This window comes from Marmota marmota, unplaced genomic scaffold (assembly GCF_001458135.2).
Source record: "Marmota marmota marmota unplaced genomic scaffold, marMar, whole genome shotgun sequence".
Taxonomy (NCBI): Eukaryota; Metazoa; Chordata; class Mammalia; order Rodentia; family Sciuridae; genus Marmota; species Marmota marmota.
The window spans coordinates 23,156,960-23,175,130 of record NW_025999982.1 but is presented as its reverse complement, the minus strand read 5'-3'; the positions used below and the strand labels follow the sequence as shown (position 1 = coordinate 23,175,130).

The following is an 18,171-nucleotide window of genomic DNA, read 5'->3' as shown; positions in this document are numbered from 1 at the left end:
ACTCTAAAGGGCCAACAGAGTAATTGGTAAATATTTTGTGGAAGATAATATTGGTTAACAATTATCAATATCATTGTTGTCATAGTAGTTATTTTTATTGAGATTTTAATTTGGATTCAGGCAAATATAACAATTTTGGCATAAATTTGAAGCATTCATATTCAGAATTAGCAAGCTTCCACCTTCTGGATCTGCTTTATGAAACACCCTCTCCAATTTTGTAATATTAGATAATAAGTAAAGAAGAAGACTAGATGGTTGGTTACTGAAAAAGTGTTTGTTACAGGCAGAATCAAATAATAGGTCATATTTAGGTATCTTTTTGTTTCTCTCTGACAGTGATAGGAAATGGAAGGGTTTCCAGGGGGTACTTTGCAGAAAGGCTTATGAAATTACAAGCAGCACGTTGGCATTAAAATGGAGGAGAACAGCAACATGCCATCTTTGAATAGCTTTGTAAAATATTGGACAAATGATTGGATCGCTTTACTAAAGTTTCTTCAATAGTTTCCTTATCATTGAGCATTTATGTTTTTTCAAAACTTTTATTTTGCTATTCTAAATGGTTTGATTTACATTTTTATACTTGTATTTGTACATTCCTTGATTATAACTTTAGAATAAGTTCTAGAAGTAGACTTGCTGGAAAAGGGTATATATGTTTTTAAGGTCTTCGATCTACATTGTCAAATTGGTCTAGAGCAGTACTGCCAAGAATTCACATGCTGATAGGAATGTCTGCAGCTCTGGTTTTCAATGTTAGCTGTGTCTAGCCCTCCCCACCTGCCTTTTTTGAGAAAAGCCCTCCCTGTTTTGCCCAGGCTTCAATGTGTAATCTTCCACCTAGGTCTCCCAAGTAGTTAGGATTATAGTTTAAAATTTGCTATCTTCTTTTGCTCACTTGCATATTAAGATGTTGATCTTAAATAAATTATTGATCTTATACTAATGATCTGTGTCTCATAAATATCAGTTAATTTGTTTTATATTTTTGCTTATGTTTAAGTTATTGTAGGGAGCATAGATACCTTTAATAAACAAGACAAGCATTTTCAAACAAACAAAAACTACTACTACAACAACAACAAAAACAAGCCTAGCTCTACTGCAGTTTAAGGAGGTTCAGGGCTAAAGAATGAAGAGGTAAAGAGGTAAAGAAGGAGAGCAAGATTTGTCTTATCCCCAAGGAAAGGATGGAGAAGAGCTGAATGGTAGTGGGGCAGGAAAGGAGGTGACCTGGGAAAAGAAGGGTATTCCCAGATGCAAGAAGGAGGAGGGAAGGACACAGAAGGTAGGGAGTGCTGCCTAGAAGTGGGGAGGGAGAGGGTAGTGTAGTTTTGCATGTTAGCTCTAGGTGTTGGAAGAGTTTGATTCTCCTTTGAAATAATTACTTGATGTATCAGAGTATTCTGATTGTTCTTTCTTCCTAAAGCATAAGAAGCCTTCTCTTACTCTTCTCTGCACTAGGCAGGATCTCTTTCCTCAGTGAGGATACTTAGTTGTAGTGTTTCTTTGTTACCAGACATTTCAACACAGGGACTCCAGAAGCAGCATAAATAAGCCAGAGCCCACTTCAAGCCAAAGGATCTGAATTTAGGTCTTGCCTTTTGCAGGGGTAGGTGGGGGTGAGGGGGCCAGGTAGGGAGGGTCCCAGGGATTGAACTCAACAGCATTCAATCACTGAGCCACATCCCCAGTCCTATTTAATATTTTATTTAGATACAGGGTCTCATTGAATTGCTTAGCACCTCGCCATTGCTGAGGCTGGCTTTGAACTTGCGATCCTTCTACTTCAGCCTCCAGAGCTGCTGGGATTACAGGGATGCACCACTGTGCCCAGCTAGGCTAGGTCTTGCCTTTTAACAAGATTTTTTTTTAAAATTAATTAATTAATTTATTTATTTTTGTGATGCTGGGGATTGAACCCAGGGTCTTGTGCGTGTGAGGGAAGCACTCTATCAACTGAGCTATATCCCCAGCCCTTAATAAGACTTTAAACCATTTTCTGGATAATTGTGGACAAATCAGAGACTTGGTTTCTTCTGTAAAATGGGGATGACAATATCTACTTTCCTGCTTATGGTTGCAAAGAGCAAATAGGATATGAATGTGTTAAAATGCTTTGAAAAGTTCAGTGCAAGGGCTTACTTGAAGTCAGCAGCATTTTTAGAGTCATCTTTGTGCTGGTGGAAGTGATGGAGTTAGGGTTGTACAACTGAGGGGCAGAGAGGGGGCCTTGTTTAATGGACTAATGCTGGCACATAAAACACTGAAGAGACCATCTGACAAATAGCCCTTTAATGCTTTCTTGCAGATGGCCTAAAGTTGCCAACATTTAATAAGAAAATTTGAATGCACTGAGCAATATCTCTTGAATATCCTATTTTCATTTATATGCATGATCACAAATTGTCTTTTGCATAGATCTTATCAACCTTATACCTTATTTTAATCTTTCAGATGAACGGGACAAAGTTCAGAAGAAAACATTTACAAAATGGATAAATCAGCATCTCATGAAGGTCAGTTTTTATTTCTTTCATATCTTGGAATTGTTTTGCATACTCCAATTTATTGGGCAGTAATTGATTGTATAGGTTTAAAGCATAGCTTTTAAGTATCAACTTGAGAATTTAAATTCTAGAGCATTTCACATGCATTTCAGGGATCTGTAATTATTTGGTTTGTGGCTTATGGGTAATGATGGAAGTGGGAAGAAAAGTACCCACTGATTACAGTGCTTTCTGTGACATTAGTAAAACCTACTATTACTGGACTAAAAAAAAAATCTCTTCAATTTAAGAAATCTGTAAATATTTATATGTTAAAGCACAAAAAAGCTGCATTTCTAGTAAGATTTTTTTTTCTCTCTCTCTCAGGATTCAAGTTCTGGAATAAGATTTAAGTGGTTGGCAGAGAGTTAGATGAGAAAAGAATTGGATTGTAGAAGTACAGGTCTAGACTAGTTTTGCTTCTTGCACTTAGTAAACCCAGGCATTGGTCTTATGTCTCCATTTCTCTGCCTGTGAGGCAGTTAATAGTTGTGGTTCTTAAATGAAGATATATTTGTATGCCATGGGTCACTTTGAGAATCTGATGTATAAACTCTGCAGAAAAATACACATGTGCACAAAATTTGCATACCATTTCATGGAGCTTTTGGACTCCACTAATGCCTTTCTGAATTCTCAGGTAAGAAATTCTTCACAATTAACTGTTGGTCAGTTTTTCCCTCCATTTTTTTATGGACAGCCACGAAATTGAAAATAGTATTTCAATTTTCTCACAAAGAAACATTATTTTAAATGTGATTGTATTCTTAGATAAGATTTGTAGGCTTGCTTATCTAAATTATCATATAACATATGAGTGGTGCCAATAATGTAATAGGATCTAATCACCTTCTATAAGAGTGATTTTTATTTCAGGAGCATATCAGTATTACCTGAGAGACATGTCAGTTCCTGTCTCTTTCATCAGTCAACATAACCCATTTCTCAAATTCTGTTAGTGTCCCTCAGAGATGGCATGTCACCTACTCCCCAGTTGAGAATCACTTCTGTAGGGAACTTCTGTTACTGCTGGGAGCTGAATCTTCTAGTGTGTTGACAAGAGATAAAAGGTTGAGACCCGCTTAGTGATGCTTTTGTGAAGAAATATATCATGAATTCTTATGAAGGATGGCAGCATTCACCTGCCGTCTCCCAAACCTTTGTCTCATTCTGCATGTACCATGCACTGGTGTAAAACGGACCCTTTTCCATGAGGTAGGACAGAGATGGAGCCTGTGCAGGGTAAAGTTTAGGGTGTGGGACTTTGGAGCTGAAACCTCTGACAGGATTTTCTTATCTCTAGGGTGGCTAGCTCTTTGAGGAAGATAGGCTTCTGTGGCTGCTGCTAGTCTAGTAGTCTTTGTATTTGTGGCTTGCTGGGGGCTGAACGTGTAGGTGGGGTATAGAGGATTGCTCTGCATCTTCTGCAGCATAGCTACTTGAGGTTTACAAGTTAGTAATCAAGTTGCAGTTGCTGACTGTGAACACCAGAGAGAAGTAAAAGTGCAAATATGGTCCATTATGGGTACTAGAGGTACTAGACAGATATATTTAGGGCCTACTGTGGACATACTATGGACCAGGCATGTTGAACTGGCCATTCATCTTATGATAAATTGGATGATTCAATTTAAGGAGACTGCCTTTGTTAAAAATATCAAAATACCAATTGAGTGGTTTAGAACAGAGGCCATATTACTAATTTTTAGGGCCCATCAATGTTCTTGGAAAAAATACTTACATTGTGTGTAATATACATCACATTCATTAAATCATTTACTCCTTCCAGCAACCCTCCAGGGTTAATTTAGTGGTTATCATACATAACCTGTAGAATCAGGTAGCAAGGGTTCAAATTTGGATTTACCTAGAATATATAACCTTTATGTGTGTATTTATGATAAAAGGACAGATCTCAAATATTTAAGACTTAATTCTGCTGTAATACAGTAAGAATTGAAAAAAAAATTAGTATTTTAGATCCAATAGCCAATAGATAGATGCCAGTGTAACCTGCTGCCATAATCAAAGTAGTTTGTTTATTTCTTAAAGTCTGTTAGAGGTGAGAATTTTAACTGTTGGCTAGGGGTATAGTTCTGTAGTTGAGCACCAGGTCAGTATGCATGATTCCTTGGATTCAATCCTAGCACCAAAAGCAAAATGAAGCAGATCAAATAAAAACAAAATTACCCTCTATCGAATTAATAAATGACTTTGGGGAGTGGAAAGCTAGACAGTGTAGTTTTTCAAAAAATTTTAATTTTTTTTAGATGCAGATGGACACAGTATACCTTTATTTTATTCATTTATTTTTATGTGGTGCTGAAGATTGAACCCAGTGCCTCACACATGAGAGATGAGTGCTTCATCACTGAGCTACAATCCCAGCCCTAGATTGGCTCCCATTCTTGTTCTGTTTTTACTATCAGCTCAAAGTAGACTTTTTTCCTAATCCTTAGAGTTTTACACTGAAATTTTTACACAGAACTCCAGAATGTCAGAACATAGTCTTTTAATCTTTTATTCTTTTATCTAGAAGTTGTTGCATTATTAATCCTAAAGAGAAGAGAAATAATTTAATATTTCCAAACATGGTAGGACACTGGGTGGTAAGTTTGTTTTTTTTTAAATTTTTTAAATTAGTTAATCAGAGACAATTTAGTCATGATGTGATCTTTTCCATGATTGACCCGAGAGTTGTTGAGAAGAATGTTCTACTGAGTGAATAATCAGCTACATCTCACTAAAAGAAATCTTGATGCTGGGCACGGTGGTGCAGGCCTGTAATCCCAGCAGCCTGGGAGGCTGAGACAGAAGAATCCAGAGTTCAAAGCCAGCCTCAGCAACCCTGAGGCACTAAGCAACTCAGTGAGATTCTGTTTCGAAATAAAATACAAAATAGGGCTGGGGATGTGACTCAGTGGTCGAGTACTCCTGAGTTCAATCCCTGGTACCAAAAAGGAAAAAAAAAAAACACTTTTGTTTTAGGTGGCCATTGGCAATCATCCAATTAGTGGGAGATTAAAAAGTACGAATGTGAATTTTGGTTAAGAATCTTAATATTAGGAAAATATTTCTCTGTTGGTTTTCTTATATCTTCATGAGAAATACTTATTCAGGGACAACAGGGAAGGGAGGGTAAGTCCCATGTCTTTCTTACCCTGTCACATTCCTTTCAATTAGTGGAAAGTAGTTATTTGAAGAGTCTAATAAAAATAGAATCATGTTATATAAATGTTAAGGGAGAGTCTGGCCGTGAAAAATTAATTAATAAAAATGAAAGAGTTATTGATGAATAAAGAGAAGAAATTGGGAATAAAACCATTCAGATAAAATCCGAATATTTTTGTGTGTATTCTATATCTTGTCTGTTTATTTTATTTTTTTGATATTAAGAATTGAACCTAGGGGTGCTTTATCACTGACCTACATCCCCAGCCCTTGTCCTTTTTTTAAAAAATTTGAGACAGTGTTGCTAAGTTTCTGAGGCTGGCCTTGAGCTTGCAAACCTCCTGTCTCAGCCTCCTGAGTCTCTTAGATTATAGGCATGTACCACTGCACTGGGCTTCCCTTGTCTTGTTTTAAATTTAGTCACAAGTAGTCCTTATAGCATACTTTATTTTTTTAATATTTATTTTTTAGTTGTAGTTTGACACAATACCTTTATTTTATTTATTGATGTTACGTGGTGCTGAGGATGGAACCCAGGGCCTTGTACGTGTTAGGCGAGCGTTATACTGCTGAGCCACAAACCCTAGCCCCTTACAGCATATTTTAAAGAAGAGGGGGGAAGGAGTTTAAAGAAGAAAGGTGAGAAGGGAAAGGGCAATTGAGAAGGTTAAAGGGGTGCTTTGTACAGGAGGGGTGCTTCCTCATAGCCCTGGAATTGTACACTGGGATGGTCCCAGGGTCAGGAGACTGCTTGGCTTCATGTAATGCCAGGAGTACTGACTCAGGCTAGGGATGTATACTTCATCTTATAAATAATAGAGCAGTTTTGGGGGTGTGTTTTCTAGATTTTTATTTGATTTTAATATTATTGCATTTAATATATTGCCTGGTCTTTTCATCCTCCTTGTGACTCCAAGGAGAACGGTTCTTAGTTGTTCTGCCTCTTTGGATGGTGAGATTCCCTTTAGAGTACTTGGATCCCCAAAAGACCCTTATTTACTGGATTTTCCCACATTTTATAAACAGTATATTGTGCTGAGAGCAAATTATTGTTGAAAGGAAAATGTCTCCTACAAGTTTTTTCCCCCGCTGTGTGGCAGGTAAGCCCAAGCACAGGGGAGGCAGCAAAAGCTGCTGATCCAGGAGCCTGACCTTCAAGGTCCAGCAAATGGGGCTGTGTCTAGGCTTTGAAGTTTGTGTAAACTTAACCTTCTTATGCCCTTGTCTGTCTGTATTGTGGTGGTAATGCTAGAGTAGCATGAGAATTTAAATGAAATGAACCATTAGCATAAAGCACAGGACTTGGCACATTGTTAAGCTCTCAGTAAGTGAGAGCTCATGGTATAGGAGAGTGATTGACAGGTGGCTCTAAATCAGATTGTAGAACGAATCTGAGTTGCTTTCAGTGTCCTTCTACCTCCCTCATCCATGTTCTTCTTTTCACCTTAAGTACTTTCCATTTTAGTTCACTCATTTTAGAAAATGCAGGAATTTTGGGTTTGGCATCTCTTGAGGAGGTAGAGTAGTCTGTGCGCTCCATGCCCTAGAGTCCTGCTGGGGCACTGACAGTTGCTTACTGGAGGTGATCCTGTTAGTGGTTCCCTTCTCTCTCTCTGCCTTCCCCTCCCAGACTTTAAGGGTTGATGTGTTCTTCAATCTTTTTTGCTTCCTCTGCTCTTCCACACCTTCCTCATACAAGGGGAGTTAGTGAAGACCTGTCATTCTGAAAGGTTGGCAGCTTCTGTCCTCCTACTTTGCAAGGCATCTTCCACATCATCCCCTTTGGTTCCCTCCTGTAACTGAAGGGAGGCTTGCCACTAGAAGTCAAGAAGTGATCATCTCGGGCCTGGGATTGTGGCTTAGCGGTGGAGCGCTCCCCTAGCACAAGCCGGACCCAGGTTCGATTCTCAGCACCACATAAAAATAAAGGCATTGTGTTGTGTCCATCTACAAAAAAGATATTCTCTCTCTCTCTCAAAGAAATACTAAAAAGAAAAAGAAGTGAGCATCTGAATGTGAGGGGAGCATTGTGTCCACTGTTGGATTTCCTTGAGCACTGTGATATGTTACAGATCTTCTGCACATTCCCCTGGGCCATGAGATTTTGTTTGCTTTTCTCTTCCTTACAGTTTCAACTATTTGTTTATTAATTCTTGTGACTTAGGAAGTTAGGATTTCTGCAGCTGTAAAATAGCACTTAGTGAGTGCCCAGGGATGATTCTGGCATAGTCAACTTGTAAGATTTTATATGGCTGAGAAAAGTAAACATAGCAGAGCTTTGAAATGATTTTTAAAGTTACTATTACATCTCTGTGTGTAAAGATTCTTTTTCCTTAAAATATTTGGCTAGGATTTTAAAAATATAACTTTTTCTCCAGAAAATAATCTAATATGGTGTTATTTTATATTTATCAGAGCTGAAAGTCCATTTGTTTAAAGAAAAGAGACTGGTTAGGTGAGACTTATATTTGTTGGTGAGCAGTTGTCTCTGGCTTTTTGCCAAATGTACTTAACTTAGTGTTCTGGTGTTTCACTTGTGTGAATGACTAAGCTTCCTTATAGTGATTGTTCTGGCAAGAATGTTTTTCTTTTGATTCATCATCCTTTGGAATACTTTTAAGAACAAAATCTAGTCAACATACTTAGATCTGCTTCTGTTATGTCTTTTCATACACTGAGTAGACTGAATTATTTACCTTGTAAATCATGGTTTCTAGGCTAGCTATTTGTGGTGGGAATGTCTATATATTATTATTTAGCATAATTTAAATGTGTGAAAGTAGAAAATGAATGAGCTGGTAACTATTACTTTAGTTAGCTAAATTTTACCTGGAAAATTGTTCCAAAATACAAAATGGCTGATATTATTTTATTATTTACAGCATTTATTTATACCCATTCTGCTTGAGGCACTATAGCTGTATCTTTAGAAACCTGACTGCTTGTTATTACAGATCACATGCATTTCTGTCTTGCTGTCTAGAAATTCATAGGAGAAATGACACCTAAAATTTTTGAGTATTTATGTATTAGCACTTGTCTTTGGTGTGGGGGGGGGTTCATGAAAGAAGGAAGAACTTTATTTTCGGAAGCACTTTGACAGTTACCATGGTTTATAAGTTTCCTTTTAAGTGTTTACTTGGAATCAGAATTAGGATTTGAGCCATGACTGAGAGGCTGTGTTTAAGAGGAATAATTTAAGGTGATGAATGATTTTTAGGAGAACATTGGAATCTGGAGAAATCCATGTGATATGATTTTCTTGCATAGGATTCATCCAGCTGGCAACTTACAATGGAAACATATTCCACAGCACCTATGTGCTGCATTGTAAAGTTATTTCATAACATTGGAATTTTTTGTAAACATTTTCTTCTTTTTTCTAAACTTTAATATATTGATACATAAATTTATTTGGAGAGAAGGAGGCCTTGGATTCCAATGTTGGACCACACCCTATTTGTTAGTAACCTTCTTGGTTTTTACATGGTAGACACCCAACTGACTATCACATTTTTATCTCTGTTCCATTATGTCTTTGGAAAACTTAGTTGACCTATGGCACGGATTTCCTTCGCTCACATGGCAAAGTCATCGACTTCATGGCTCCATTCAATCAATCATACTATTCTTTCTTTTCTTTTTTTTAAATTTTTAATTGATTTTTTAAAAATAAATGACAGTGGAATGCATTATAATTTTTATTACACATATACAGCACAATTTTTCATATGGTGGCTGCAAGGAAATGTAAACCCCCAAGCTGAGAACACAGTAATTTCTTTTAGAGAACAGAGGTGTGTGTGTGTGTATGTGTGTATGTGTATATGTGTGCACACACATGTCGGGTTTCTGTTCTTGCGACTAAATGGCTCAGGGGTCACTCCAGGTAAACTAGGCTAACTGGGCTGCAGAAAATAATCACACAAGAGACACAAATATCTTTTTCTTTGAGTGGCTGTGACGGCTCCTCTGACCTTAAGGGTCTGCAGGAAGAGAGAGAGAGAGAGAGAGAGAGAGAGAGAGAGAGAGAGAGCGCGCACACGCTGACCCCTTTTACTGAGGAGAAGCTATTTAAATGAGGCAAGGGGTCAGGTTTCAGGGGGCTGAGTCTATCTTCATGATATCCACTGTCAGCAGGTTGACTGATATCTAGGTAGGCCACACCCAAGGGCACAGTAAGAGAAGGAGACACACACAAGGCACTTCCATGGAACATTCTATCCTAAATAGGGCAAGGGGTTATATTACAAAGTAACAGGTGAGCATAGCTCCACCCATGGGGCTGTAGGAAGACAAAGCCCGGGCACAAAGACACAGTCACTCGAACCCTAGAAGAGCCCGGCAGTCTAGCACCATGGGTGTCTGACGCCATATTGCCCAGCAGGGGAGTTAACTTAGTCATATGCTAGGTTGGTCACACACACACACACACACACACACACGGGTGGGGGACAATGATGGGAAAGTAACTCTTTGCTCTGTGTTCTTGATCATTGCATAGTTATTGAATAATTAATGGCCACAGATGGTACAGGGGACTTTTTGGATGATTGACTTGATGAAGATTTAATGAAAATACTGCTTATTAAATTATAATGCAGTGTTTCTGCTCTTAAAGTCTACAATATATTGTTTTCAGACCTGAGATTTATACTAGTGGTTCCTAAACTTAAATGAATTATATTTACAGGGAGGGCTTGTTAAAATAGACAGGCCCACCTCAGGAGCTTCTGATTCACTAGATCTGGGATGGGGCCTGAAAAATTGGCATTTCTAACAAGTTACAGAAATTTTTGTTTCTAACAAAATGCTGATGCTGCTGAGCTGGGCATTTCTTTGAGAACCTCTGTCAAAGGTAAATGGATCAATATGTAAATAGCCATCAGTTTCATTTGGCAGATCCAATAAGTATTTTAATATGATTTACAAAATAATAAAAGCTGTCTTTTATTGAACCCCAACTGTATGCTAGGTATTTTACCATATTATTATCAATATTAATAGTAAAGGCTGCTAATGTTACTGGAGTGCTAATCACATCCCAGGATCTGCCACTTTTATGGCAGTGTGTTTATTTCTTACAACATTCCTAATGGACAGGTTCTGGCAGTTATTATCCCTGTGTTACAGATGACAAAACTGATGCACAGATATATTCCATAATTTCCAAGTTCATACAGGTGGGAATTCTTATGGAAAACAAGGCTAAGAGAGAATATATTATATCTGCTAGGTTGGACAGAAGTTTAAGGAGAAAGTGAAGGTTGTACTCCAGTCTGTCTGACTCCAGGTCCTTTGTTCTCTCAACTGTGCTGTATTATTAAGGATAAAATTGGAATTGACTGATTAAAGCTTATGGGGAGCAGCTGAACTTGACATTTGGACATTGTTTCCCTTACAAATAGGACTTGTTATTTACTTTATTTCTGTTGTGTTTTAAGAGATAACAGTGCATGTAGTTGAGGAAGGTTAATTTTTTTTTTAAATATCTGGTTACAGGCCTGGGTTATGGCTCAGTAGCAAAGCACTTGCCTCGCACATGTGAGGCACTAGTTTTGATCCTCAGCACCACATAAAAATAACAAAGAGATTGTGCCCATGTATAACTAAAAAAATACTAAAAAAAGAAATATATGGTTAGAAGCCTCAAGTATAGAATCTAGGAACAAATCTTACAAATCAGGTTTTTACAAATGTGAAAGAATAGTTGATATTTTCAGAACTGTAAGAGATACATGGAAGAGTATGAAATGGTTTTGTGTAGATAAATACTAGACCAGGATTGAGAATCTCTTAATCTTTTCATCATGAAAAATGATGATTGAGTAGAATGATGATTTTCATCAGGAGGAATAATAATAGAATCCTCCTCATTAAAAAAAAAAAATCCAGAATAACCCTATGCTTAACATTCAACAGGGCCATATTGAATTTCTGGTATCATCAGGGCTGTTTTTGAAATACACTTCTCTGTTTTCATTTAGCTTGCCATTTTGTTAGAGATATTAAATATATATGTATGAAATAATTAATCAGGCAGGTTAAAGTGCCAGAATGAAGGGCCAAACAGTAAGGTTTTAAGAGGTCAAAGCCAGAGACATGGATGGGTTGGCTCTCAGTAGGAGGTGGGAGCTGTGTCAGAGCAGAGAACTTGACTTAAAGTGGAGCAGAGGAGAGGGTGGGTGGGGAAGCACAGTGAGTCTAAAGTCCTGGGCTGCCAGGGCTTGCTGGAAGGAGATCAGATAGGGTAGAAAAAGGTTAAGCCAGATGTGGACTGGTGGCACATGGCTATAATCCCAGAGGCTCCAAGGCTGAGACAGGAGAATCACGATTTCAAAGCCAGCCTCAGCAACGGTAAGGTGCTAAGCAACTCAGTGAGACTTTGTCTCTAAATAAAATACAAAATAGGGCTAGAGATGTGGCTTAGTGGTTAAATGCCCTTGAGTTCAATCCCTTGCACACCCCCTGACTCCAAATAAAAAAGGTTGAGCCAGAAAATAAGTAGTGGTGATCAGCTAGTGAAGGATGCTGTCACAAGAGTGACATTTTAGAATCCTAAAATGGGCACTAAGGGACTGTGCCTGTGAATTCATGACTGTGTGTTCACATAACAGGAACTCAGTAAGTGTTTACTGAACGTGTGAACCTTCTGGGGAGGTGACTGCTGGCTTAGCCCAGGGAACTCTGCTCTGTAGCAGATACTTGGATAAAGTCAGAGAAGACATATTTGCTTATCACATCTACAGATGAGGAGAATACTTAGTGTAATTTTACACTGAAAAAATGTTATGTTCTGCTCAATAATTGAAATATCTATCTGTAAAGGATACAGGAAGTCTGATGTATCAATAATTGATGCAAGTAAGACCCGGGGCTTTGCTGACTTCAGGTTTATCCCCGTAGTGCATCTGAGTGCCATCTTAGGTTATCTTGAGTGTTTGTAGCTCTTTTGTACTGTTCCCTTGTTGGGTCACATCCTAAGAGTTTCGCTCAGTTCTCAACAGTGCATCCTAAGGGGGAGTGTCTAGAAGGAGATATCCATGATGATGAGGATCTGGATACCAACTTGGAGGAAGAATGATGGAAACAAGTGGGGCAATGGCCTTGAGAAAAGAAGATAAGAGGGAAATGCAATGGGTGTTTTCAGATATAGACAGGGCAGTTATTTAAGAATGATCATGGTTCTGGGTTTATTTAATATACAAGAAGATTACTGAATAATTTCAGGGTTGAAGATTTAAGTTTAATAATAAGAAGTCTCATGGCATCCTCAGTGTCCAATAATCAGCACTTAGTAGATATCTAAGGATATCTTATTAGTTTCCTATGACTGCTGTGACATATTATACACACTTGGTGATTTACAACCAGGACATTTATTTTCCTTCTGTTCTGGGGGCCAGAATTCTGAATTCAGTTCCCCTGGGCTGAAATCAGGTCTCACCAAGGCCGGGCTCCCTACAAAGTCTCTAGGGCCAACTGTGCCTCACTTCTTGTGACTTCTGGTGGCTGCCAGCATTCCTCAATTCTTGACCACATCATCCTAGTCTCTGCCTCTGTGGTTCCATTGCCCCTTCTTGTTCTGTGTGTGTCACATTTCCCTTAGCTCTATTTTATAAGGATGCTTTTGATTGGATTTAGGGCTCTCACTAGGATAATCCAGGATAATCTCTCCATCACAAAATCCTTAAATTAATCGTATCTGCAGAAACCCTTTACAAATTAGAAATTCATAGTTCCCACAGATTAGGACCTGATATCTTTGTGACCACCATTCAGCCTCCTACATGTATGAACAGTTACAGCTGCCTGATATGAAGTCCTTGCCAGTAGATTCTTGGGATACAGCACTCCCTAGCATCGCCAAATTCCCATGAATATGGAAATTTAGTTATAATCTATTAAAGATGGAGTAAAAATAATTAGTGCATTGGTAGGAGAGTGAGCTAGGTGATGTGTAAGATACTTTCTGAGACCAAGATTACAACATCAAATGACTCAGGTTGGAGATGTAGCTCAGGTTGGGGATGTAGCTTAGTGGTAGAGCACTTGCCCAGCACACACAAGCTCCTGTATTCAATCCCTAGCACTGCCCCCCCAAAAAAAAGTCAAATGATTTTTTCAGATGACAAGATATATGAAATACTAATTAGTAGGGATAGACCAGAGATTGTCTTTTATATTTATTTTTTTTAATTTATTTATTTATTCTAATTTGTTATACATGACAGAAGAATACATTTCAATTTATAGTACACATATAGAACACAATTTTTCATGTCTTTGGTTGTACACAAAGTAGAGTCACACCATTCGTGTCTTCATACATGTACTTAGGGTAATGGTGTCCATCTATCTTTTGTATTTAAAACTGTTTTGAGATAATTTCAAGTTTTAATTTTACAAAAATAAAAACAGCATAATTAACACTGATATACTCTTTATCCAGATTGCACTCCTGTTAATGTTTTACCTTATTAGCATTTCCCTCATACTCTGTGTGTTTGTGTATACTCATGTGCCTTTTTATCTTATTTTTTAAAAATCTGAACTAATGGGGTAATTATACACACCATGGCCCTATCTCTAAGTGCTTCACTATTTATTTTCTAAGAGTAGGCATATTTTCTTTTTTAAGCACAAATCTATCAACTTCATAAATTTATATTGGTATAACACTTTAATATCCATATTCCAATTTTGTTAGTTATCCTTCTAGGATTCCCCGACCCCCAGGAAAGGATCCAGTTCAGGGGCAGGTTTTGTGTTTAGTTGTCATTTCTTTTTAACCTGCATTAGTTAGGAACAGATTTACAGCCTCTCTGCAGACTTTTATGACATCAACATTTTTTAAGCATGCAGACAAGGGCTTTATATGAAATGAAAGTTGAATTAATAGCAATATATATTTTGAACTTAAAGTTATTTGATGACAAGAAGTAACTTTTTTCTTTTTACCTATGCAGGCCATTTAAGTAAGCAGTTACAAATGATTTAGTGTTTATTGATAAAATTGTGAACTCTTTTCTCAAGTAAAGATCATGAAAATTTTATAACATAATTTTATCAAGTAACTTTAGTTCCGTCTTGTGGGCAATTATATTTTTTCTTCTTGACTTCCTACTCATTATTATTATAACTACCACCATTCTTTCTACCATTTATTGAGTACTTGTTCTGGGCCAGATGCTAGACTGGGTATATTATGTAGTATACACATTGTCTAATTTAATCCTCACTTTACTAGTGAGGAAACTGAGGCTCAAGGAAGATAAATTATGTGTTCAACATGAAGTCACTAGAATGTGGCACATTTGAGTTTTACCCCAGGTTCTTCTAGCTTTATAGAAAAACTTCATCATATCAACACATTATGCCATAATCAAAAGATACAGATTGTTGGATGATCAGAAGAAACAGAGGCAGAGGAGTGGAACAAAGAAGCAATAATCTGGGATACATCACTTCTTTACTTATTGTCAGTGTCTCTCAGCATTTCCTCACATTTTACATCTTTGCTAGTTTGCTTTGGCCTCTTAATATGGACATACATTTCTATTTGCATTCTCCTTTAATCAGTTTGCTTTGCAAGACTTCATAGATATAGATAAAAGTATGCAAAGAAGCCAAACAGCATTCCTGAAGATCATTGTTTTAGCTGGACAAAGTAACATCTAAGACCTTTTCAAAGAAAAAATTATACTTCCATTGGTGTATAATATTCAAGATCATGCTTTTCATGCCTGTACATCAGAAGTGTGTGCATTCTGTAGAAGGCAAATTAAAGCTGAAGATTTGGTTTGGTATCTATACTAGGCTAAGCTACACGAGGACAGGGGTATGTCTGTCTCATTGAACCATGCAGCATAGTGTCTGATACACTGTGTTTTTCCTTAGACCATGCTAAAACATTTGTTGTTTAATGAATCAGTGTGGAACAAATTAAACTTTTATCCCCATTACTTTGATAGGGGAAATAAAAGGGTTGCTTTAAGGAGTGAGAAAAAGGTAGTTTGCAGGAAGAAACATTTATGGTAAGTTCCTTCTTTTGAAGCTGAAAAGACCTATTTCAATTTAGATATAGACGCTCCCAAGTCAGATACTTAGGATTGACTTCCGACTCTTCATGTTCTTGCCACTGAATTAGTTTCTCCGTTTGTGGCTAGGTAGGAGTAGTTTTACTCATGCATAGATGTGATTAATTTATGTGTCAGAGAATACTAATGCGCTTTGGTGTACTTATTCACTGTTATTTTCATTAGTTTAGAATTTAGAAAAATATTGGCTAGATTATTTTCACCTGGAAATTCTCTAATAATAAATTGATAAAATTGATAGATTCTCTGCAGCCTTATTAAAGAGATGTTAGACCTTCAAAGAAATCTAACTATTTTTTTCCCATAGAATTTAATAGAAACCCTGTTTCCAAGCCCTAATCAGAGTGTTATACCACAAACATAAGGGAGAGTTCAGTTTTAAAGGGGACAGACCTAGGAAGACAAGTAGCAAAGGAGTCAGAGGCCAGAATCAGAGAAGCATGGGACACCCTGGGCTCCAGGGAGGGAGCTTAATGATGAAAGTGGTCCAGGTATCAGAGGCGACAGTGTGTCACCATGGAAGTGGCTAGGTGTTTGGAAACTGATAGTCATTTAATCTTAATATAACAAAAAAATTTTGTATTGCGAGGAAAGAAAAGAGGGTTGACTTCAAAGGGAAGCTTTTGAAGCTGAGAAAATTATTGCTTTCTTCTAAAAATGCTGAAATTCCTGCCTTGTGGCACTTTGATGTTGATGCACAGTGTTAACATATTCTGATACTGGTGTTTGCTTGAAGAATTTTTTTAATCAAAATTGTTCAAACACTTTTTAAAAAAATTATTATTATTTATTTATTTTTATGTGGTGCTGAGGATTGAACCCAGGGCCTTGCACATGCTAGGCAAGCGCTCTACCACTGAGCCACAACCCCAGCCCTGTTCAAATACTTATGTGTTTTAAAAAAATTCATGGAAATCTACTACTAGATTTCACATAAAATTTAAGGAGATCATGGTATTTTGTTATATGGTATTCATATAAATATGAATGGGGACTTTCATAAATCATTTTTAGAGGCTTGAGATTTGAGATTGCATTTCTTTAGATGAATGAAATGTTCTAATATTGGGCTCATCATCAGGCTAACCCAGTCAATCTTATTTAATGCATATTCTATTTTACAAATGTTAAGAGGTTTTGTTTCAGAATCTAGGGTGTCATACACTGAGGAAAAAAAAAAGAGAGGTTCTCTCCCTTCATCCCTAAACAAATTTAAATTTCAGACTTTCCTACAATTTCCATTCCTTGGACTCACTCTCTTGTCTGCAGGGGTTGAGTGCATGTGCATGTACTCCTGAGGTGCCTTCTTTTCAGAGTTTTCATGATGGACTCCCAGTCTTGGGGTTGGTAGGAAGGACAGAGGGAGGCCTAATTCAGCCATCACAGTCTTGTGAATGGTAGGGAAATCAACCTCTGGTGGAATTTCAGACAGCTTCAAGAAGAAGAGTTAGATGGTTCAGTGATTTTTGAGAAACATCTGAAATCACCAGTGACTTGTAAAGTCAGTATCAACTCTTTGAAAGTGGTCATGACTTAATCTAGTATCATGCATCAGTTTACAAAAGAAAGTCTCAAACTTAAGAAGTACAGCTATCTCAGAAAGTCCTTCCTAGACTGTTTTTCTGGTGGAGTAACCTTGAGCCTTTCTGAATCTTAGTTTTCTCATCTATCAAAGAGAGATAAAAATACTGAATAGAGCAAAATAGATAAGGCTTTGAATACAGTGCTTGTTATATGACGAAAATGTATATGTATAAAATGGGCTGATATTTACATTTTAAACTATAGAAATTAAAAGTCATCTAAAAACTTCAGATTTGTCCTCTCACCTTCTAAAACAGAGGGCTTTGTGGTCCTGACTCTCGCATTATTATGGATTTGAGTCATATTGTTGCCTGTATATTGAAGAAACTGTCCATATGTGCAGCTTTAGTGGTTTTATAATAATATTACGATAATGAATGCCAGTTAAATGGTGAACTCTAAATAAGGCAAGTGTTTTTCATGGTCTGGCCAAGGCCTTTGGTGACACCTTTCTTCTTTCTCTTGGGTATGACAGCTTTAGGTGAGATTCTGTGAGCGCAAGGAGCCTACTGTGTGGAATATTTGTGAGCCCTTGTATTGCTGGTTGAATTTAGCCTGTGTTGGATAATTCACGTAGCAACAGCCCAGCAGAGCCAAGGCCACATAGGGCACTTCACTCTCCTGCTGAGCCGAGAATCTGGCACTTAGGTTTTCTGTAAGAGCCTTCTCAGCCTTCCAGTATTTTAAATACCCCCTCCTCAAAAAAAAAAAAAAAAAAACCCACACACACAAACCAAACAAATCCTCATCTGAACATAGGTATT

The 18,171-nt window shown here is 37.5% G+C and overlaps 1 protein-coding gene across 30 annotated transcripts in view; it reads left to right on the top strand.

The window, feature by feature from the left end:
- The window catches only part of Dst (dystonin), a 436,897-nt gene that overhangs the window by 184,220 nt on the left and 234,506 nt on the right, over nt 1-18,171 (top strand). For all 30 annotated transcript variants that reach the window (XM_015487875.2, XM_048805541.1, XM_048805534.1 and 27 more), the window contains one exon: nt 2,461-2,522. In XM_015487875.2, the coding sequence (XP_015343361.1) occupies nt 2,461-2,522 (62 nt within the window). The remainder of the gene's footprint in view (nt 1-2,460; nt 2,523-18,171) is intronic.